The sequence below is a fragment of the Wyeomyia smithii genome, chromosome 1 (assembly GCF_029784165.1).
Source record: "Wyeomyia smithii strain HCP4-BCI-WySm-NY-G18 chromosome 1, ASM2978416v1, whole genome shotgun sequence".
Taxonomy (NCBI): domain Eukaryota; kingdom Metazoa; phylum Arthropoda; class Insecta; order Diptera; family Culicidae; genus Wyeomyia; species Wyeomyia smithii.
Window position 1 is genome coordinate 1,623,094 of NC_073694.1, and position 23,582 is coordinate 1,646,675.

General features: G+C 38.7%; 2 protein-coding genes across 2 annotated transcripts; one reads left to right on the forward strand and one right to left on the reverse strand.

Annotated features, from left to right (window-relative positions):
• Positions 1–1,008: 1,008 nt before the first annotated feature.
• Positions 1,009–2,431, forward strand: LOC129718057 (MKI67 FHA domain-interacting nucleolar phosphoprotein). Its single transcript, XM_055668467.1, has 2 exons — positions 1,009–1,204; positions 1,270–2,431. Exons 1-2 carry the CDS (start codon positions 1,130–1,132, stop codon positions 2,401–2,403), a joined length of 1,209 nt encoding a protein of 402 aa, XP_055524442.1. The 5' UTR covers positions 1,009–1,129; the 3' UTR covers positions 2,404–2,431.
• A 10-nt stretch (positions 2,432–2,441) lies between these two features.
• Positions 2,442–23,582, reverse strand: LOC129718058 (homeobox protein Hox-A7-like). Its single transcript, XM_055668468.1, has 3 exons — positions 22,907–23,582; positions 2,713–2,858; positions 2,442–2,646 (listed from the first exon to the last, which is right to left on the reverse strand). Exons 1-3 carry the CDS (start codon positions 23,571–23,573, stop codon positions 2,458–2,460), a joined length of 1,002 nt encoding a protein of 333 aa, XP_055524443.1. The 5' UTR covers positions 23,574–23,582; the 3' UTR covers positions 2,442–2,457.

Below are 23,582 nucleotides of genomic sequence, written 5' to 3' on the forward strand. Positions count from 1 at the left end.
GACTGCTGTTTGTGCTGCGCGTTTCCAACAGTAGAATGGCAAGGTTGATTCGAACCGTGAGGTTCGCCAGATTGTCAGAAGTATCGACTAAACCCTGCGGAGCAAACATTTACCGAACCGACTGTGTGCGAAAATTTGACTCATCAGTTCGAGTCCTACACTCACAAAAAATATTACCTAGCGAACACGTAAAAGCAAAGAAAATTAAAAAAATCCTGCATGTTTTCACTGATTTAGGTAAATAACACTAAAAACGTAAAAACAATGGTTAATAAAACGCGAATATTTAGTTCAAAATCTGAATGGAATTTTTAATTTTGATGATTTATAAATCACTTTAACCTAAAAATTTCTTCCCGCACAGAAGGGCTGATTTACGTTAAAAATATGCATGTTTGGGTGTTTGCATATTTCTATGTACGACTGGACAGAACAAGTGGGCTTTGAAAATCATCTATTTTGCTGACCAAGTACTGTCGTTCTCTGATCAGTTTCATCGCAGCGAACTTTTGAATTTTACGACTAGCGGGTGCTGACTGTACTACAAAAAGTATAGTTTCTTCTCGTCTCGTTTACTGTTTCTCTTCACGGATTGAATTGTTGTAAATTAATTAATTTATTGAATTTCATCATATTTCATTATTTATTTTTGCTATAAGCCAGGAGCTCGTGTAAAACGAACCTGTTGCACAGAGAACAGACTAACAAGCGACGAACCAAAAGTCTGAGAAAAGTGTAAAATGGTGCCCGTGTGCCGCGAAATATCCCTTGAATTAAACTCCTCGTCTTACTAAATTTTAAAGTAAAGTGTGATGTCACTACCGAGCTACCCGTAAAAAAGTACGATGAATTTTGCTTTGAAAACAGTGAATGGACATGGTTTTTATTGTAACCGTAAAAACATGGTATGTATTCAGGTTATTATTAGTTTGGTTCTTGGCTTGGTTGCGATATTTTTTTTATATCAGCGCGATCCCAACCCTGATCAACATGAACCGTCAACGCGATTATTATAGCAGCGCGGTGACACCGCCAGCAGCACATGTGTTTTCGAGATTTCAAGTAAATTTAGTGCTTTTTGCTAGCGTGTTGAGTGTTTTTCAGTTTATATCCATCGGAAATAGGTACCATGCCTGCCGTCGCCAAATCCTCAAGGAAGCCGAAGGCTAAATCACCCAAGAAACCACTGCTTTTATCGGCTCAGGTAAAATTGGATTTAGTACCAAAAAAGTTCTATTGTAAAGCATAAACTTGTTTACATCCCCACAGGGTGCCCATAAAGCCGCAAAAAAGCCGGAAGAACGGAACGAGAAAGGTATCATTTATATAAAACACCTTCCGCATGGGTTTTTCGAGAACCAACTGCGGACGTTCTTCGCCCAGTTTGGCGATGTCACGCGTGTCCATGTTGCGCGTTCGAAGAAAACACTACGAAGCCGAGGCTATGCCTATGTTGAGTTCCGTTATCGGGAGGTCGCCCAGATAGCCGCCGAAACGATGAACAACTATCTAATGTTTGGGAAGATTCTGAAAACCGGCATCTTACCAGCCGGAGCAAAGCGTATTCCTCGCAAGTATGAGAAAGCCTTCGACAAGAATGGTAATGAAACTACGACGTACAAAATATGGTTAAAGCGGATGGTCGCGAGAAGTAATGGACGAGTGACCAAAACAAAGATTGTCAATCGTAACAATAAAGCTTTGGCAAAGCTGAAGAAGTTGGAGAAAAAGTATACAGAAATGGGAGTCGACTACGATGTCACTGCTGTGAGGCCTGCTTTCGCTGAAAGCGATATTACGAAACCCGAGCATGATCCTGAAGAAGAACGCTCTAAAACCAAAAAGAAAAAGTCCACCGAACAGAAAAAAGCCGATTCTCTGGAAACGTTTCTTAAAAACGTCAAACCCCAGGAGTCCGAGCAGGACTCCTCCGATGAGGATCAGGATGCCTGTTTCGTGGCGTTGGAAAGAGACGACTGGGATGCGCCCGAATCGAGCGACGATGACGATGAAGATGAGAAGCCACCCAATAAAAGTCGAAACAAGGCAGCAGCCCTCAAGCGAGCAACGAAAACCAAACACACTCTGATCAAGGAAAAGAAGAATACCCTGCAGAAGCTTTCCAAATCAGCACCCGAACCTGTTGTAACAAAGGAGAAAAAGAGTACCAAAAAATCTTCAAAAACAGCACACCCTAAGGTCGCCCAAGAAAAAGTGGTTCCGAAAAAAGACAAACCCAGCACAGGTCGAGTGACAAAGCCGTCGAAGGTCAAACCGAAAAAGCAACCGTCTAAGGAACAAGCCAACAGTCCTCTGAAGAAAGTAGCGACAGCTCTGCTGCAAGATCCAAGCGTGAAAAAAGTTAAAGCGAAGGATGTTAAGAAAAAACCGAAAGTGAAATAATTCAGATAAATATATTTTTATTACAATAGGTAACCGAGTTTCTTAAAACCCCCTTCAATCGGAAGGGGGCGCATCTTTCGCCTTATCCGCTGTGGCCGTTTTAATTCGTTTCCACTTCATGCGTCTGTTCTGGAACCACACTTTCACTTGCCTTTCGCTTAGGTACAGTGCAACGGCTATTTCGTACCGCCGAAGGCGGGTTAGATAGTTTGAATGGGAAAATTCAGCTTCCAGTGCTTTCACCTGTGGATTGTTGAAAAAAAATGGAAAATTATTTCTAGTGATGAGTTTTTATAATGGGAAAATAACCTGTGCTTTGGTAAATGCCGTTCGTTCCTTCCGGTTGCTTATGGTCGAATGTTTACCGGGCTGGAAGTGGTCAGCAGTTGAGGTTTCTTCCTCCAGCTCACAGTCTTCGCTTGTGATGGTAGGGTAAGAGTGTGTGTCTATAAGTTCTGAAATGATATGAAAAGGAAACCCCTTCAGGAATTACTACTGGAATTTCAAATAGTCTAGAAAAGATTTTGATTGCTTGAAATTTTTCAACTAGTAAAAAGTTACAGAAGCTTCGACGAACAACTCGTCTCATTTGAAATACATTGTCGAATCAATTAATTGTAATTTATCTATTTTTTTATTTGAGAAAAATTGGGAATATTCTCGATTTTTTGGTCTGGTATTTTTTAAACTAGGGTCAGCAGGAGTTGCGCACTGAGAGTTTGTTATTTCCAGATATCATATACACAACAAATAAATGCACGTAAAAACAGTATAAAAATTACAAAAAAATCGTGTTTCCGATTAAAAAAATTTCTTTGGGCCACCAGATCTCGAAGTTTTATGCGTTTTTAAGACATTTTCAAATATTTTATTTATTTTGAGCATTCATTCAAATTTTGATATTTCTATTAAGTTTCAGTCAGTCTTAGACTTTATTTTATTTATTTTATTTTTCTATCATTAGCCTGCTTCACCTCTTTTAAAGTTTTAAACTTTCGTTATCATCTTATCAATATTTTCAATTTTGTTGCAGTAGAATCTTTCTTTTTTTTTTCAATTTTTCGACTTCGAATTTGCAAAAAAAAACTTGACTTTTGAACTTGGAAATTTCGCTGGCAAATTATTATTACAAACATTGTTTTGGTTTTTGAGCTTTTGTCGTATCAATTTGCGCTTTGGAGATGGCAAAAACGGTTCCAAAGTCAAAGAGAGGTCGACGAAATAAAAAAAAACATATTATGCTCAGAAAATGATTTAAAAGTGACCTCAAAAACAGATTTCTGAAACCTGCACTGAAAATAAATCGCACGTTAATCCCTGATGCTCATTACATATGAGTGTCAATAATAGTGATGGGAAACTTATCGATACTTATCGATAATATCGATAAATGTTGGTCATCGATATTATCGTTAATTTTTTGACGTTAACGATAATTATCGATATTATAAGGGTGAGCACAAGTCAGTGCGGCTGGTTGCTGGAGGAGACCCAAAAGAAGGAGACCTCACCTACCCTACCCCAGGAGTTGCTTTTGCCGCTAGGTATTTGTTGGGTGCTGCTATTCGACAAGATTTAGCATTGTTGAGGGTGGTGTAACGGTTCGCCCCGGATGTCACTGAGTTTCTGAGAAATATAGGTAACTAAAAAGGTATTGATAGTTTTTAGTTTCCTAAGAACAGATGAATTCGACAACTTAGTACTGGAGAACTTTGAAAAAATATCCAAACTTTTTGCACTATCTCATAAAAAGCTATGATACGAAATTGTAATAAAATGCATTTTCTTTGGCTCGCCAACTCTTATAATATGATGGACATGGATAGCGGCAGTCTATTGTGTTTAGTGTTTAGTTTAACTTGGAACTGTTTAAGTTTAAAGTATCTGTTACCCAACAAACAATTTTTAGTTCCACTAAAAATCCAAATCAACGAAATTGTTGCGCCAAAAAAGTATCCTGATGTATACAGGAGGTAGACAAAATAATTGAGATAAATAGAATTCTCTCGGATTTTAAATGGCCAGAACTTTACGAAAAATGAATCAATTTTGATAACTGGTTTCATTTCACTGGAAAACAGTATTATATTAGTATTACTTGGGAACTTGGTGTGACCTACCTACACCGAAAATGTTTCGGATTTCAAGAGTGTGTGTCAAAGTGTACATTTTTGCAACGCATAGAGCGTTTTAGGCAACTAAATTGTCTATCTAAAATACTTCATTCAAAAAAATCTGAGATCACCGATATTTTCTTAAATCCTTTTTTGTTCTTAAAATTATATTTTTTTCAGAGTAGGATCTTAAACTCATTTTTTTATATTTTCGAAGGAAAGTTCAGATAATTTTTACTAAGATATATTGATTCATATGAAAAAGGTTCAAATACAGTTAGGTTTTCTTACGCGGGGGATACATGCCTCGTGAAAAAACCATGTTAATTCAAAAATCCGCTTGATAAACCGCTTTAATTTCAAAAATTCGCGTAAAAACCACGTTAATTTGAAAATCTGCATAAATAACCTTTTAGAGAAAATCCGTGTGAAAATAATCTGATCTATTTAAATGTTAATCCAGATAAATTGCTCTATGACCTACACACCCACAATGTTCGATTGAATTCTGCTAGAGTGCTGCAAGCTAAAAGAAAATTAGTACCCAACAGGGGAAAAACCGCCAGAATCAACACCCATACTTTATAAATTCATACCTCGATGATTCCTTGGCGAATTTCCAATCTTTGGCTACCAATGAACCCGAAATAAATTCTTATTTATTGACAACATATAAACCTAAGTGAAACAGAATATCATAAAAAGTTCTACGCGTTGCAAAAATGTACACTTTGGCACACACTCCGGAAATCCGAAACATTTCCAGTGAACCTTGGTCACGTCCAGTTCTCAAGTAACACTGGGTAACTAGGACAGTTTTCCAGTAAAATGAAACCTGTTTTGTCAGAATTGATTTATTTTTCGTGAAGTTTTGGCCATTTAAAAATTGACAGAATTTTGCCTGCTTCAATTATTTCCCTTATTATACAACCTTCAAAATGAACTTCGGATTGAAACTACTCCGTAGAAAGCACTCCCGGCGTAAAACCCGAAGACTTTCCAAAACAAACTGTTTAACTCGTCCGGTTGTTTGAATTTTCATTCGCAGTGTCGTAAGATTTGTCATTCAAGGCCTTAACACAATGGATACGTTGCGGCTGCGTTTGCGGCAATTTGACAGTTAGCCCATACATTTACTGTCACATTGACGTCAACGCAACGCAACGTATCCATTCTGTTTGGGCCATCACTGTCTCTGTTTTTAACAAATTTATATAGCAAAATTGCATTTGTCGAATAACGTTTGCGGTAAAAAAAATCAATCATAGTAACCCATGAGTTAGCAAAAAAAAAATTGACAGCCCTATCAGTCAAACTCTAACTGTGATGGCGAAAAAAGTGAAGCTAATCCGTTCAGAAGTGTGCGCGTTCAAAGAACGGTACCCCGCCGCGTCAAAAACGGACATCGTGCGGCACTTTGTGGACCCCGGGTATGTCGGTTTTGGCATCTACAACATCTTGACACTATTGGACAACGATCAGAGCATCGAAAGAAAGCCCGATTCCGGACGGCCAACGACCCTGAGCGACAAGAAGCTTCCAAGGATGCTGAAGAGGAAGACCGAGGGAAAAGTGGCTAAATCGCTGCGTGCACTTGGCAGAGAGATTGGTGCGTGCTCTAAAACAGTGAAAATGCATCTGGAGAACATGGACATACATGTAGGAAGCGGCAGTCCCGTCCACTGGTCTTGGAGCTGCAGGCAATGACGCAGCGACAGCGGTTGAAGATGGTCAAGTCAATTTTCCCGGCGAATCGCGACGCGGCAGTCGTATTGGACGACTAGACCTATCTCACCCTGGATGACAACGACTAGCAGGGCTCTCCGTATTTTACCTCCCCCACGAAAGAAGTGAGCATCGAGGTAAGGTTTATTTCACAGACCAAGTTCCCCAAGAAGGTGCGGCTGTTGCTGTCAATCAGCGAGAAAGGGATGTCAAAATTGCTCTTCTTTCGCTCCGGGCTGGCCGTGAACGGGGAAATTTATAGTACGAACAGGGTTGCCACATTTAAATCTGTGTTTTCCCTTGAAAAAATCTGAACATCTGTATCTGGAACAAAAATATCTGTAAAAAAAATCTGTGTTGTTTAAACACAAAGAACTTTGTATTTTTTGAGTTTTTATGGTACACAAACGAAATTTTTAGCTTAAAACGTGTGAGGAGTTCAAAATATGTTCAATTTGCTCAATATTTAATGAAATAAAATTTGGATTGTTTTTTGAAATTAATGTCAATTTCGAAAAATCTGTAAATCTGTACTTTTCGACGAAAATCTGTATATCTGTATATACAGATTCTGTACCGTTACTTCGGCCAAAAATCTGTAAAATACAGATTAATCTGTACATGTGGCATCCCTGAGTACGAAGTGCCGGACAGAAGTTGCGTCGTTCATCAAGAAATACCATAAGCGCGAAGACACGGTGTTCTGGCCAGATTTGACGTCGGCCAACTATTCGTAGCGATCGTTGGAGAAGATGGAGCGGCTGAATATTGATGTGGTACCGAAGTCGGCGAATCCGCTCAATGTCCCCCAGCTGCTTCCCATCGAGAATTTCTGGGCAAGTTTGAAGCGCAAGATCTATTCCAACAATTTTGTCTCGAAAACGGAGGAGGAATTGAAAAAAAAACGAAGAAAGAGCTTAAAAACATGGCTACACGCATGTTTTCGTCCGCCATGGCGAATGTTCCGGTTAACTGTCGAAAGGCTGCACGCAAGGACGTAATATTTTTTGTGAGGAAGCTAACATGACAACCTTCCATGGGAAATTTACCAACTCTATTATCTGTCATAGTTTTTTTTTCATCGCCATCTGAAATAGTTTTTTTTCCTCATCTGAAAAAATTTTTTTCACCGCAAACGTTAGCTGTCAAATTATCGATACTTATCGGTAATATCGATAAAAGTCTCGGAATTATCGATTGTTATCGATGTCCGTTCTGGGCGATATTTCCCATCACTAGACTCAATAAACGAACCTAATCATTCTTTTATGTCGACCCATATCGATTTTTATTGGAATCCACGGTATTTGAACGTGTTTTGGCATTTGACGTGTGTAGCCAAAGGGGATTCACTGCTGTCAAGTTTCATATATGTGTGTGTTATCGCAGATCAACTCTGGTCCATGACGTTCGTTGGTCCATGACGTTTGTTGGTCCATGATGTTTGTAACTATGAACAATAATGGGGGAAAAATGTGAATAGCTAAACAACATTCATGAAAGTTTTCCGCGGTTTCTCGAGTTTCGATGGAAAACATTCCAATTCTATAATATTTTCACATCGATCAATTTCATGACCAAAAGGAACAAAAACCAAAACAAACACCATGTTGCCGAATATGTTGGTTACACGATTTTTGACAGATAGATCCCCCCTGTGTGTAGCCATTGAAATCTGAGTGTAAAATGTGTAGTGTTCTGTGTGTAAATGTTTCTGCGTGTAAATGTTTCTGTGTGTATTATATTTTACTGGCTGGCAGCAATTTCCTAGAGCTGTCAAAGTTTGAGCGGGAAAAGGAATGAATGCGTTACAAGGTATGATAGCGTTGTATGTGTGTGACGGCCAATGTTAAGAGGCAATGGCTACTGTCATACTGAGGCGTCAAATGAAGCGAAGCGTTGAGCGTTTGAGAAGCGGAATAAACAGAAGCGTTGGGTGAAGCTTCCTATGACATACTGGAGCGAGCGTCGCAAATGCGTTGTTTTGTCATATTCCTAGATTCCAGTAGCGGTTTTGTTTGAAGGAAATATGAATTCGTCCAATGAAGATATTTTTGCTTCTTCAAGCACGGAAAATTACGTTTTAGTAAACATAGAGATTTTTTCATGAAATAAAATAATATTACTGAAGTGAGTTGCGCTACAGACGTAGTAAAAAATATAAGAAATTATTCTGAATTTTAAACCCGTTGACCCCGAGCAACGTTCAACTGGTTTATAATATCTGTTAGGATTTCAATAACCCATGTGAGCACAGCTAGTTACTCAGCGGCTTGCATTTTCGCGACCAAAGAAGTTCAGCATGCTAAATTTCTGGCCATTCAAATAAAACTCAACAATATCAATCAATAATATCAGTGCTATTTTCCCGACGACCTGAAAATTTTTCCCGATAGTATTTTCTATCCTACTTTTTTTCTTTTTTAAGATTTAAGACCAAAATAAAGCAAATATTAAGTACCTGGCGATATCAGGTTTAGACTGAACATGGATTTACTGCACAACCCTCTTCTAAACATTTTAACATTTTCTAAACGAAAATGTCTTTTATTTGCTTTTTTCAATTACCAAACCAAAACAAAGCAAATATAAAGCACCTGGCGATAAAAGATTTAGTCTGAATATGGTATTACCGCGTACATATACGTGCGTCAAAACACTACTCGTTCTGTTTCGCCGCCTCTATCGACGCGTCTTTGCCGCTCCAGTATGACCGGTTTAAGCGTTTCATATAGACGTTCGAAGAAGTAGCTCGGACGTTTTTGCGACGCTTCTTGCTTCGCTTCATTTGACGCCTCAGTATGTCAGTAGCCAATGAGTATAAAAGAGAGGTGAGGAGAAAACTTACTAACACTTGCACGCTCCCCTCTGATCGCCCCCCTATGCCAAGAGTTGATGCCAAATAGTGACGTAGCTATTTGGATTTACCATTGAGTTCCTCTAGTTGTTTACATTTGAAGCATTTACTAATACTAGAGAAATGCACTCTCCGCCTCACCTCTCTTTTATTCTCATTGGTTGAGAGGATGCGAATCGAAGAAGCCATTTTCACTTATGTACTAACCACCAACGCGATCGCACGTAATAAAACCGAGTGGAATTTTGAAAAATAAAACCGCGTGTTTCATTAGGACGCCATCTCGACAACTTCAGAAGTGGGATTCGTTTCGGATTGAAGCCTAATTTTTGTGCAGCTGGCAATGACGGCTCGAATGACAAAGGGTGAACTCCTCGAGTGGATGCAGGCGCATGAAATCGACATCCCGGCTACAGCAACGGTTCGACACTTGCGGGCTATTTTCGATAGCCATCCAGAAAATTGTGCTGCGAACAATGGCGAACTTAACAATAGCGAAGAGGGTTCACAAGAAGAATTAGACAACGAACGGGAGTCTGCGCTGGATGAAGAGATCCGGATTCTTCAAAAGAAAAAGCATATTGCTGATTTGCGACGGGAATTGGCCGACAACGATCAGTTGGTAGCCCGAGCCCCGGACTTCCAAGATGTGAAGTGCCTTGTTGCATCATTTGCTGGAAGCGATTTATATGTCGCTGAAAGATGGCTGGCTGATTTTGAACGTGCTTGTGACTCCGTGGGTGGAGGCGAAGACTTTCGGCTAAAATGTGTTCGCAGATTGATGGAACCGGGCACAGAAGCTGAATGGTTTCTGCGAGTTCTACCACGTACGCAGAGTTTCGTGGAAATTTTTTGCAAAACTTCGGTCACTCATTTACAGTGGCAAAAATCGTTGACAAGCTCAAGAAAACCACGTTTGCCACATGTAAGACATCGGTGATGGGCTACATTCTGAAGATGCAAGAAATTGCTTCGCGTGCTGATATTGACGAAGCACACACTGTGCAAATGATTGTTGATGGATTCCGTGACCGATCTGCTGATATTTCCGTTCTCTATCCGGCCAAGGACATTCTACAACTTAAGCAACTAGCACGACGTTATGCGCAGCTCCGAGAAACCCGTTCCAGTTCCGTCCGTTCATAGCTACTTGCTTCAGCTTCCGGAAGCAATAAATTGAAGGTTAGAGGAAGTTCCGAGTCCGAATTACGGTGTTATAATTGTTCCGGAAAAGGACACATTTCTGCTCGCTGTTCTGAGCCTCGCCGAGAGCCAGGATCATGTTTCCGTTGCGGTTCCGGTGAACACATTATTAAGGATTGCCCTAAACCAGCGCCGCGCAACAAGGACGAAGTGGCATTGGTAGATGATTTTCGTCGGAACAAGTCGGCTGATAAGCCCAACAACCAATTAAACGCAGCTCTTGGTGAACTTAATCTGGTAAGTGTTGCTTTTCTGTCTGATACAAAAGTGCATCCATTAAGCCGACTTCTCTCTCTTTTCGATACGGGCAGTCCGATCAATCTGGTTAAACGATCCATTGTTCCTAGCGAACTAATTTTCCCTGATAAGTTTTGCGGATTCCGAAGCATAGGAGGGTTTCCGCTTTGTACCTATGCTGTTATATCGGCCTGCATTACATTTGATGGTCATTCCGAGAAACTGGATTTACACGTTGTCCCAGATCATTTTATGACTCATCCTCTTTTGTTGGGACGCGATTTTTTGAAATTTTTTGGAATTATTTTGTTCAATACGCGAGTTGAAGTTGACACCATTATTGAAGGTTTATTATCTGCAGGGGTGATACGACCTAGCAGTTCTTCGTATTCTTTTCCGATCGTGCTGAGAACAAAGAAATCTGGTGAGCGGCGCATGTGTATTGATTATCGACCATTGAATAAAATTACTGTTCGTGACAGTTATCCAATCCCTTTAATTGACGATTGTTTAGAGAGAGTAGAAGGGAAGAAATATTTTACCGTTTTGGATTTAAAAAATGGATTCCACCAAGTCAATATGGCCCAAGACTCAATTCCGTTTACCGCTTTCGTGACACCAGGGGGACAATACGAGTACGTCAAGATGCCTTTTGGGTTACGCAATGCTCCAGCAGTATTCCAGCGGTTCATTAATATGGTCCTAGAACCTTTCATCAAGGATGGATCGATCGTAGTGTACATGGATGATGTTACGTTAGCCACAAATACGTTGGAAGAACATTTTGATCTTTTAGGGCGCGTTCTCCGAAGGTCCCCGGCTAGAGATTAAATAAAGAAATGCCAGTTCTGTTTTACGGAAATCGAATTATTGGGATTTACAGTGAGTAGCAAAGGTATCAGACCGAATGATTCGCACCTAGAAGCCATTAAAAGTATGCCATTTCCGTCAGATGCCAAGCAAATGAGTAAATGCCTTGGATTATTCTCGTACTTCCGAAGAAGCAGGAAAAAAATCCTAATTTGAGTTCAAAATAGCAAAATAGCAAAAATAGGAAATCTGGAAGAGATAAAAAATGACATATCTAAAACTTGATGAATCAAGCTTAGACATATGGTAAAAAAACTGCTTTGACACGTTAGTGACTTATATTTTAAGTTGTGCGAAAATGTTCGATTTTGTGCTAAACAATCGGTTGTTCGCGGGAAGTGATACATCTTTCATTTAATAAAAAAAATCACAGGAGGGTTGTGTGCAAAGCCACGACCGCAAGGTTGAAGTAGAATACTTTTACAAGAAAGATAACCCGGCTGCTTGCGTGTCAGTCATTTTTCCTAGCAAATAAATGTTGACCGCTCATTGGCAGTATTGAAAATTCTGTGCAAATGAAGTTGAAGTACTACTCAATTTCAGTTTGCACATATGAATACGATCTCACTGAACAGGAAAAGAACAAACTCTTTGCGGCGCAAACAAGTTTCAACGGTCAGAGTATATGTACATATGAATTCAAATTAAGATAATTTACTTTTGGTTAAAGCTGACAGTTTGTTCTTGAATTTAAAATTGGATATGACGCTGATTGCACCTCTGTGTTACGCCGATAGCGGGAGTTATGGTGAACTTGCGTATGACGAAGGCATAGTATTAGGGTTAAGGGGGGTAAGACCGCCCCCTTAAGCAATTCTGTTTATAGAAAAAAAAAGTTGCGGCAGCAATTTCATTTTTTCTTCGCTAAGAGGTTCTTCTATTCAATACCCGCATTTAAAAAATAAGAACTGGAATATTTTTGTTTATTTTCCAGCTTTTTTTTTTAAATTTTAAAAATTCATTTAAAATGTGCAGATCTTTTTCATGCGGGGTAAGCCCGCCCACCAGCGGGGTAAGATCGCCCACCATTTTTCGATTATAAACAATATTTTTAGGGCCGAAACTGTTGATTGTATCGGTATAGTGTCTCTGACAAAGTTGTAGATGGTATTTTTTTTTTCTTTTTAAATAAAATATACACTGTGAAAAATCTGAAAAAAATTTTTTTTTAAGTTTTAACTTATTTTGTTTTCTGATTATTCAAGTTCAAATCAATGTTTAGGTAACTTTTTTGGTTTTCAAAATAAATATATTTTTCAGAATTGGGGTTTTTCAAGATATTGAATTCATAACATACCTATCTTTAAGCTAAAAATTAAAACTCATTAAACCTATCTGTATGATTCTTTTGAAGACTTATTATGTATAGAAATATACTAATAATTACTATTTCTTTTATTTATATTTTCAATTTTCTATGTTTTTTTTTTGGAGAACAAAATTACCAACGACTCTATACACCAAATAAACCGTCAAAAAAAAAAAATCTTCACAAAAATTGAGCTATTAATATTTCTATTACTCCACGATCCAACAACCATAAAATTTTAGCTTACCTTTTGTAGATTTTACAGGCAAAATCATGTTTTTTTCAAAAAAAATTGAAAAAAAAAATATATTTTTAATTCTATTTCTAAATTTTTTCTTTAAATTTTTTTAGAGTGTGTACTTTTTTCGAAAGTAAAAAACTACTATTTTCAATTCTGCCGGAGACGTCATACCTATCAAACACACCGTCCTGGCTCTAAAATTATTTTGGTTCATTAACACCATTTTCACACAGGTTTACTTTTTTCAAAAATAAGTCTTGTTAAAATATATTTCTAGAAAAGCTAAAACCAAATCGAAAATGGTCGATTAACATCGATGTCTTATGTGGCTTGAAGTTGCTTTACTGATCCTGTAAATATTCCCTTTGTAGTGTCGAGGCATTTGGGTCTTGAAGTAAAACAAGAAGCAGTTGGATTCGTGGCGGTTTTACCCCTTGTATAGTGGGCGACTTTACCCCCAGTGGAACATTTTCATATTTGACCGAAAAAGTAGTCAAAATTACAAGATTACTCACGGCCTTCGATATTTCCGAAAGAAGATAGATTCAGGCAAGCGATTAAACGTGTATTCACGAATAAAACAATAGATTTTTAGTCTAAAAAACCTTAAGTCTCATTGCCGCAAAACAATAGCGCATTGACTGGTTGCCAGCTGAAAGGTTGTTTTTGATTATTTCTGCGACCGTTCGTGCACTATCAAAACAGAAAAACGTGCAAAATGTTATGTAATTATACTGTAATAGACACGTTAAAGAAATGTTTCAATTATTTCATAACTTGGTAGAAAAACTACGGTGGGCGGTCTTACCCCGCAGGGCGGTCTTACCCTATTTACCCCTACCTGTTTTATTGAATGGGAGAAAGAGGAATATTGTAAAATTTTGTAAACATTTAACTCAAACAATATAACCAAATCGTAGTCAGGCACACTGACAACAAAGTTGAAGGCTGTTTTCACACTGAAAATCAGACAGCCAGCAGAAGTATTGTTTGCCAAAATCCAGAATGCCGAACAGCCGTAAAGAGAGTTGTTTATTTACCTACGGCAAGTTTCTCGCCCCATCGCTCGCGTTCGCGTTCATCATGGCAGAGGCCTAACTGTCTTTGTCAACGCGTTCTAACAGGGCAGTTTGTTATTCAATGATCGCAGCCTTTGCGCTGCCCCTACAGTGGGGGGTTAACTCAATAAAGTAAAAATTAGACAATTACAATAGAATTTGATTGCATCCCGCACAGAATGTCTGCTTGTGTTGATGCCAGAAAATTATTAACCTTCAATTACTTGTTTATTTGGCTTGAAACAGGCATTTTGCGGTTCAAAATCGGTTGCTGATCGCAACTGTTGAGCTGCCCTAACAGTGCGGGAATTAAGATACACGGACAACATGCTCTGTGGAAGCTATTTCACATTCAGTAAATTAGACGGGTGCGACAGATTTAATTTGCTAGGATCCAACACAGAATGCTTGCTTGCGTTGTCAAAAATTATTAACTTTCAATGACTTGTTTATTTGCCTTGAAAAAGGCATTTTGATGTTCAAAATTGGATTTCCTGATGGCAATCTTCATGTTGCCCCAACAGTGGGGGAATAATGGCGACACACACTGAGAAGAACCGCGCTGCTCCTGAGACGTGGTGACCAACCACAGGGCAAGTGATTTGTTTAATTTGAATGCAGCCACAGGCGCAACCCGCTGCTATTGTCTGTTACTGCTGCTGCTGCTACTGCTATTGTCTGTTACTGCTGCAACGTTGTGGACGGTCCATCCAGCTCACCTTCCGACTAATGAATTTAGCTAGTTTCCCAGAAACACTCTTTTATAGCCGAAGGGTGCTACGAAATAGGTTTTTACATTCTCTAATGTACTCCAGACGAATTATTCCACAATTCGCATATGATTTTTGTATCCAGCGAATAAACACCGATGGTGCTCTCACACACGCAATGGTTTTAACCCGTATCTTATTGCGATTTGTAACATCAAGCGATTTTGTTTGCTCGCTGTTACGTGTTGCATCATGTTGCAACTTGGCAGCTTGGGGACGACGAAATTCTGTTTATGCTGATTGATTGAATCGACTTCATATTAGCTCTGCATAGTCGGACTAATTGTCTTTGTGAATGCGTTCTAACAGGGCAATTTGTTATTGAAAGTCGGTTATGCTTATCACAGCTTTTACGCTGCCCCTACAGTGGGGGGGGGGGGGGGGGGTTTAACTCTATAAAGTAAAAACTAGACAACTACAACAGAATTTGATTGCATCCCGCACAAAATGTCTGCTTGTGTTGATGCCAGAAAATTATTAACCTTCATTTACTTGTTTATTTGCCTTGAAGAAGGCATTTAGCGGTTCAAAATCGGTTGCTGATCGCAACCTTTGAGCTGCTCTAACAGTGGGGGAAGTAAGATACACGGACAACATGCACTGTGGAAGCTATTTCACATTAGTAAATTAGAGAAGTGCGACACATTTAAATTGCTAGGATCCAACACAGAATGCTTGCTTGCGTTGTCAAAAATTATTAACTTTCAATGACTTTTGAAAAAGGCATTTTGATTTTCAAAATTGAATTTCCTGATGGCAATCTTCATGCTGCCTCAACACGGGGAGAATAATGGCTGTCTGGCGACACACGCTGAGAAGAACCGCGCTACTCCTGAGACGTGATGATCAACCAAAGGCTAGTGCTGCTGCTAAGGAAGGACGATTGCTGTTATCGCTGTCTAGAACTATTATGAGCGGCTTCGGCTGAAACAGGCTCTTATATAGGCCAAATAGCATGTTTTCAATTGCAAGGTATATGATTCTGTCGACCGTGCTTGGGAAGCAATCATATAACGACCAATCAGAGGTCGAATTTTTCGTTTTTGACAAGGCTTGACTATTTTCAATAGTACAATAGCGTGAATAATAAAATTACAATTATCTTCTTTTGGGAAGAATCTTAGAAGATTTTCCAATCTATTGCTGCAAGAACGAAGGAAATCCATCAAATACTAACCGATTTATTAGCATTCAAAATTGGACATATATTTCACTTTTTTCGGTTTTAGATTTTCATTTCACATCCCTATGTAGCCGAACTTCCTGAGAGAAGTATTCTACTTCAAAAGCGACTGAAGCGCCTCGGGAGTAAAGAAAAGTTTAAGGAAATGCTACTTTAAGTGTTTCAACCGTGTTCCATGGTTTCGTCGACGACTGTTCACGTGAAGGAAGGACAGAAACCTTCGAAAACGCTGAACTGGATGAATTGGTCGACGTGCGACCAGACCGAGCCAAACGCCATTTTCTCAAAAATGAGTTTTTAACACCAGTGGCTGTTAAAATTGGTAATCTATCTTTCATGAAAAAAAGAGTGATTTGAACAGTTTATAATGGTTTAATAACATAATTTCTCTACAGCAGCTTGCAGGAAACATACGGGGTGGTTAAACTTTGATCGCCGATTACTCGAAATAATGTTCCTGGCGCTTGGTTCGGTCTGGTCGCACGCCGACTAATTGCTAGCTGAGGATAGATGCCAAACGCAGAAACAGTTCGCTTCGGTCTTAGGGGTAAGCCTTTTCCAAGGGATTGCGTTTTTTATGATTTGAAGCCAAGCGAGCGTTGTCTTCCAGCGGCAAAAAAACGGATGCAAATGGATTTATTACAACAACTAAAAAAACCCATGCTTATTCGTCGTAGGCTTGGCCGAATTTTAACGCTGCGAAGGAAAGCTGTGCATTTCGTAGGACCATGTTGGTGTAATTTATAATAAGCTGTTGAAACCGAACGGTAGCAGAGGCACGAAAAAATGATTCTACTCTATGACAACACTTGGCCTCAGACATTAGGAAATGGTTTGTTGGAAGGATGGTTTTGTAATAATACGTCCAAAAGGTGAAACAAAGGACTATTGAGAGAAAATTCGAGATACAAGCTGTGCGGGACTGTAGATTGTCTAGAAAGCTTTTTGATCGTTCAAAAATGTCAAATTTGCAAAAAATCACAGGGGGGTTGTGTGCAAAGCCACGACCGCGAGGATGAAGTAAAATACTTTTACAAGAAAACCCGGCTGCTTGCGTGTCAGTCATTTTTTAATTTGTTGTTCAATTCAATATCGGATAAGATACCGATCACATCTCGGCGTTATCACTGACAGTGCGAATAAAGTATTCCTTGTGCTAAAATAAACAGTGAAAAGCTGATTTAACACTCAAAACTAGACGGCTCATGTGTTGTCAAAATGAGTCAACTTTTCATTAAATGCATTTGCTAGTGCCCGCTATCGCACAGAGGCTGCATTTCACTAAAGATCCTCACTGCATCAGCTGCTATCCATGCTAAACCCGCTGCAACTGCTACGCTATCCGTAGCCATGCCAATGTTTTGGCCGCTATACGCTGCTATTGGTATCTGCTGTCCCTGCATTCGATGCTGAGATCCGCTGCAACTAGTGCACTATCCATTGTCATGCCACAGCTGTGGCCGCTATCCGCCTGGTAGAAGACTGCTGTTGTCGCTGTCTAGAACTGTTATGAGAGGCTTCGACCGAAACAGGCTCTCATATAGGGATAAAAAACCTATCGATAGTAGTAGGAAATTATCGATAACTATCGATAGCCATTTCAGTCGATATTTCCCATCCTTACTCTTATACAGACAATTAGCAAATCTAAAATGACAAGGTTTATGATTCTGTCGACCGTGCTTGGGAAGCAATCATATTAACGATTAATCAGATCAGTTGAATTTTGCGCTTCAACAAGGATTGACCATTCTCAATAATATAGTTGCTTGTCATGATTTGGACTTGATAATTTTTGAATTTTAATTATGCGAAAAATTATTTTTTATGCTGATAATTAAAGCTTTTCGGATGTTGTGCTCATGACTGAAGGAAAAGATAATTCAGTACGTTCTGAGACACGGAGATGAAACCAAATATATATCTGTTCCAAATTTCTTGGAAGTCTAAATTGATTTAAGAGAAAATATTAACTCTTTAATTAGGTTTTTATTTCATCCTGAAAAGGACAATTTTTTGTGTAATTCAATGTCTAATAAGATGCCGATCAAAACTTTGCGTTATTACTGGCAGAGCAAATAAAGTATTCCTTGGGGGAAAATAAACACTGAAAAGCTTTCCAGAACGTTCTTTTCATTGGATGCATTTGCTAGTGTGCCTGCAATCGCTCAGAGACAGCATTTCACTAAAATGCCACACTGCATCAGCTGGCCCTGCTTATATAGATGCTGAGACCAACGTCAACCGCTGCGCTATCCCCGTTGCCACAGTAGTGGACGCTTCCGTTGCCATTGGTATCCGCTGCCTTGCATCACCTGGCCCTGCTATCGATGCTGAGACGCGCTCCGCTATCCGTTGCCACACCACAGCTGTGGCCGTTGTCCGCTGCACTGCTACTGCTGTTGTAACCACTGCTGCTGCTAAGGGAGGACTGCTGTTGTTGCAGTCCAGAATTATAATGAGCGGTTTCGGGTGAAACAGGCTCTTATACAGGTCGGACTCGATTATCAGGAACATCAAAAAAATTTTCATTCCGGATAATCGAGTTTTCCAGATAATCGAACCACACAAAAAATACTGAAATTTTGCGATTAGCGAACATAAAATAATTATTTCTTTCCTTTTTTATTTGTACGATGCAGTGGCGTAACCAGAAGTTACTTCCGAGGCGAAAGGGGGTAAAATTTTAAAAATAAAAAAAAATAAATTGGACATTGATTATTTTCACTCGATTCGGACATGTCCCAAACATGCCGGAAGTGACTTAAATGGTAACAAATATGCCAGAAGGGATGGTAAAGACAAAATTTCGGAATAAAAATTCGAAAACAGACACCAAAATTCCGGATAATCGAATTCCGGATAATTGAGTTTCCGGATAATCGAGTCTCCGGATAATCGAGTCCGACCTGTATAGGCCAAATAGCACATTTCAAATGGCAAGGTCTATGATTCTGTCGACCGTGCTTGGGAAGTAATCATATAACGACCAATCAGAGGCCGAAGTTTTCGTTTTGACAAGGCTTGACTATTTTCAATAGTACAATAGTTTGAAAAATAAAATTACAGTTATCTGCATTTGGGAAGAATTTTAGAAGATTTTCTAATCTATTTCTGCAAGAAAGAAGGAAATCCATCGAATACTAACCGATTTATTAGCATTTGAAATTGGACATATTTTTCACTTTTTTCGGTTTTAGATTTTCATTTCACATCCCTATGTAGCCGAACTTCCTGAGAGAAGTATTCTACTTCAAAAAGAGAATAATTTCCTTTGCTTGATGTTAAAAAGAAGTCATTATACTTAACAATTTGCTTTACTTTTATTTTGCGCTTTCTAGCGTTGCATTTGTAGAACCACAGTAGGCATTTGTAAAACCACAGTAGGCATTTGTAAAACCACAGTAGGCATTTTCCCTGAGTGAATGTAAGGTGATCGAATGGTGAAGGTAGCAGTTCGATAAACATATGAACGGCGAGGTAGTAGCGCGCGAGGACGGTATGGCAATCGATTTTGGTGCACGGGTAGAAAATAACAGGGTTCCAACCCCATGATCTCCTGGAAGTGAAGGAGGACATTAGTCAGCTGAAAAACAACAAAGTTGCAGGAGTGGACCAACTTCCCAGCGAGCTGTTGAAATATGATGAAGAAATAAGACTTGGGAGGAAGAACAAGTACCGGAGGAGTGATTGAAAGATATTGTGTGTCTCATCTACATAAAGGGCGACAAGTTGGAGTGATGTAGATATCAGGAAATCACTCTGCTGAACTCCGCCTGCAAGGTATTCCCTTAAATACTCTGCCGTCGGCAATCACCATTTGTGAGAGAGTTCGTGGGACACTACCAGGCGGAATTCATGTGCAACTGGTGTATTGCCAGAATTTCATGAAAATTTAATCTCGTCTTCTTCCAAAGTAATACTTGGAACTGAAAGCAGCTGTGACGAAAGCGTAAAAAGCGAAGAAATGTTTGAAAATCTTTTTATTTATGGCGAATCATGTAACGGTGCCTGTAAAAAGAAGAAGATGAAGTCAAAACAGCAAATGGCTGTGCGTCTTGCCTTGTCGGTGATGTTACCACGAAAGATGCAGAACCAACCCGATGATTTCGCAGCATACTATGATTCGCCCAGTTTCATATTCAGAATTGCTGTCAATATAAAATGCCCGCTGCACAATGGTCAGTGTGGTTCAACCCACAATTGAAACAATGAAAAAACAAAATGCAATAAGCACATAAGAAATAGAGGGTGATTTTTTAAGAATTTGGGTTTCCGCAAAACGCATAAAAATTACAAAACTGTATGAAATCTTTATTTGAGCCGATAATTGGTTTATGCCATTTACTTCTTGAAGATAATTTCATTCAAATGTTGGCCACGGCTACGTTTTAAATGGTCCATACGAAAAGTCCAATTTTGGGTCACTTTTTCGAGCATTTCAGCTGGTATCTCGCGAATAACGCGTGTAATGTTGTCTTCCAAGGCTGGAATTGTTGTTGGCTTATCCGCATACACGAGAGACTTAACGTAGCCCCACAAAAAAAATAATCTAGCGTTGTCGTTGTCATTTCATGAGATGAATTGCTCACCGAACTCATTCCGCAATATGTCCATTGATTCGCGCGATGTGTGGCACGTTGCTCCGTCTTGCTAAAACCACATGTCAACAAGACCCAGCTCTTCCAACAGAGTAAAACTGGTTTGAAATTTCGTCACAATAGCTTGAATAGCTTGCTTAGTAGGTCGATTATGACGACCATAAAATGGTCGTAATGCGCGAAAAACATTTTTCATAGAGGACGAATTTTGGTAATAAAATTCGATTATTTGTAAGCGTTGTTCAGGCGTTAGTCTGTTCATGGTGAAATGGCAAACCAAACTGAGTACATTAGACTTAGACAGCTGTCAGAATTCCCGCGTGAACTGTCAAATCTGAATACACGTAAAACCAAATAGCAAAAAAATCACCCTTTATAAGTTTGATTAAGATGAAGATGAAGTATAGGCTCGTTTTTTGCTTATACAGATTGCTTACAGGTAGGCAAAATATATATACCTACAAAGTATAATTGAAATCTGATAAACTAGAACCAATTACTAATGGAGTTAGTATGAATTTCCTAAGAATATTGGTAATTTTAACATAAAATGGACATAACTGAAAAATGTTTTTTTTTAATTTACTCAGAGATGATTAAAAAGCCAACATTAATGTCGAATCGCTCAAAAGAACTTCATATTAATCATTATTCCACGCGAGTTTCAATGATATTGCACATAACTTTTAAGCAAAATCGTGGTTTACGTCAGCAGGGACTGAAATTTAAAAGAGAAATTTATGCACGTGACGAGTAATACATTGGGGTTGTTTTAATGCGTTTTTTAAACGCGATTGATTCACTATAACGCGGATTAATTTTACGCGATTTAAAAGATTATTTGCAAGCGGTATCGATCGGATCGACCTCACTTTAGATTCGCTCCTACTTATTGTTCACTGACTTGAATTGTACTTCAATATCGGCTGCGTATCCCTGACGAGCAGTATGAGTTTGCTCCCTCCAGTGTACGCTCCGCACGATGACTAAAAATCCTACGGGGCGAGGATATACCAGAACAGTTCCGCTCTAAAGTCTGTGGAGTGAAAGTTTGGGTTTGAAACCAGAGCAGAGAAAAAAAGGTTCTCTCATGACCTTTTTCTTGTTGTACAATAGTTTCTCTTTATCTTTTAACACTCTCTTTCCTTGTCTTCGTTCTTGTTACTATTACACTGTAATAGAGTGACTTTCTCTCTTTCATTTCACACCAATAAATTTCAGCTACAATGACTTTTCCCTAATGTTTTCACGTTGAGGACTTATCCTTTTGTTTTTCATCTATAATGATTTACACCAAATGATGCTTTTTTTTGTTTTCGTTTTTCCCTATTCCGAGCTGTAGGGATCATTTTCTTATTTTTTTCTTAACTTTTTTTTTGTTATTCTGAACTTGATTGAATATCATTTACTCATTCAATTAAAATTTTTCAATTCTGAAGCGCTTTTTGTAGTTTTCAAAATTTTTCAGTGTTATTTCATCACTCTGAGTTGGGGATCATTTTTAATCCGAGCTTTTCGGGCCTGCACAAACGGCTTTTACAATTTACATTTTTGACATTTCTTTCTTTTTGTAGCATTTTCAACTTTTTCCATCTTTCTATTCGATTTTGTTATCAATGTTTCCTCTGATATTTTCGATGTCAATATTTTTTGTCAATTTGACATTTTTTACATTTCTGGTACAGTCGAATCGCTTTATAGCGACATCGCAAGAGACCGTCGTTATAGAGAAATGTCGCAATAAAACGAATAATTGCTGTTAATATAAAGCAAAAGGGATCATTGAAAATGTCGCTATAGAGAGATTTGTCGCTATATAAATTGTCGTTATAGAGGGATTCGACTGTATTTCGTTTCTGCAATTTATTTGTTCAGCTTTTTGACATTTTCGCATCCACGAATTTTGTTTTGGTGTATATTTTAAACATTTTAACATTTTTTATATATTTGATATTATTTATATGTTTGAAAAAAGTAATTTTTTAAACAACTTAAAAGTGATCATTATGTCAACAAAAGTATTCAGATTTAAATTGTCTTAATCTTGTTTCAAAATTGTCTCAAAATTATAACAAAGTTATCTCAAAATTATCCCAACACTGCCTTAAGACTGTTTGAAGGTTGTCCCATAATTGTACAAAAATTATTACAAAAAATGTCCAGCATTTATAAAAAACTGTCTCAAAACTGTTTTCAAATTAATTCGAACTTATAGTCGAGGACATAAAACAAAGTATATTTTGTAATAGCCTTATTAATTTTTTGAAGATTCTTTTTATCGTTAACGTGTTTTAATTCTTATCTCGAATGGTTTCATGATTGATGATCAGTTTACCTTTAGCTTTGACAGTGGATATAGAATTCGTAGATGACATTGATGGTGGAGTTAATTCCGGGCAATCCGATGGCTTACAGCTGGTATCATGATGACTACTAAACGTAGTACTTTGTTCGGTATTTTTATTCAAATCACTGCAGTAACTATCACACGTTTCATTGTACACCAACCCGGAAGAGGAACTGAGAACGTTCTTGTATTGATCGTAACCAACTGCACTGGAAGCTACAGGCGACTCCTGTAAACTGTTTACTGTAAAACTACACTGTGAAAACTGCTTCGCAGTTTGTGGTAACTTTTGGCACTGAGAATCACTGAAGTACGAAACACACCCCGCTGTTTCCGGAAAAGGCGGTTCATGTGGTGTCAAAACATTCTGATTATAATTGTAGGGTGGTAGTTTTGAATAATCCTGAACCGTCGCCGCAGGTGAGCAGCTTTTAATCCAATAGTTAGCATAAATGTCACGCTCTTCGGTGTTATAACTTCCTGAGCTTGAACCGTAAAAGCTGCTAAAAATGCCGCCTGCGCGGGTCGCGCAGGTGTCCAGGTAGAATCCTTCCACTTCTTGTGATTCCTGCACGGTACAACTTTTCTCGTAATCCGGGGGCATTATCGGAACGTGATGATCGCGGTTTTCCACTTTACAAAAATGTGGATACATATTGCGGAA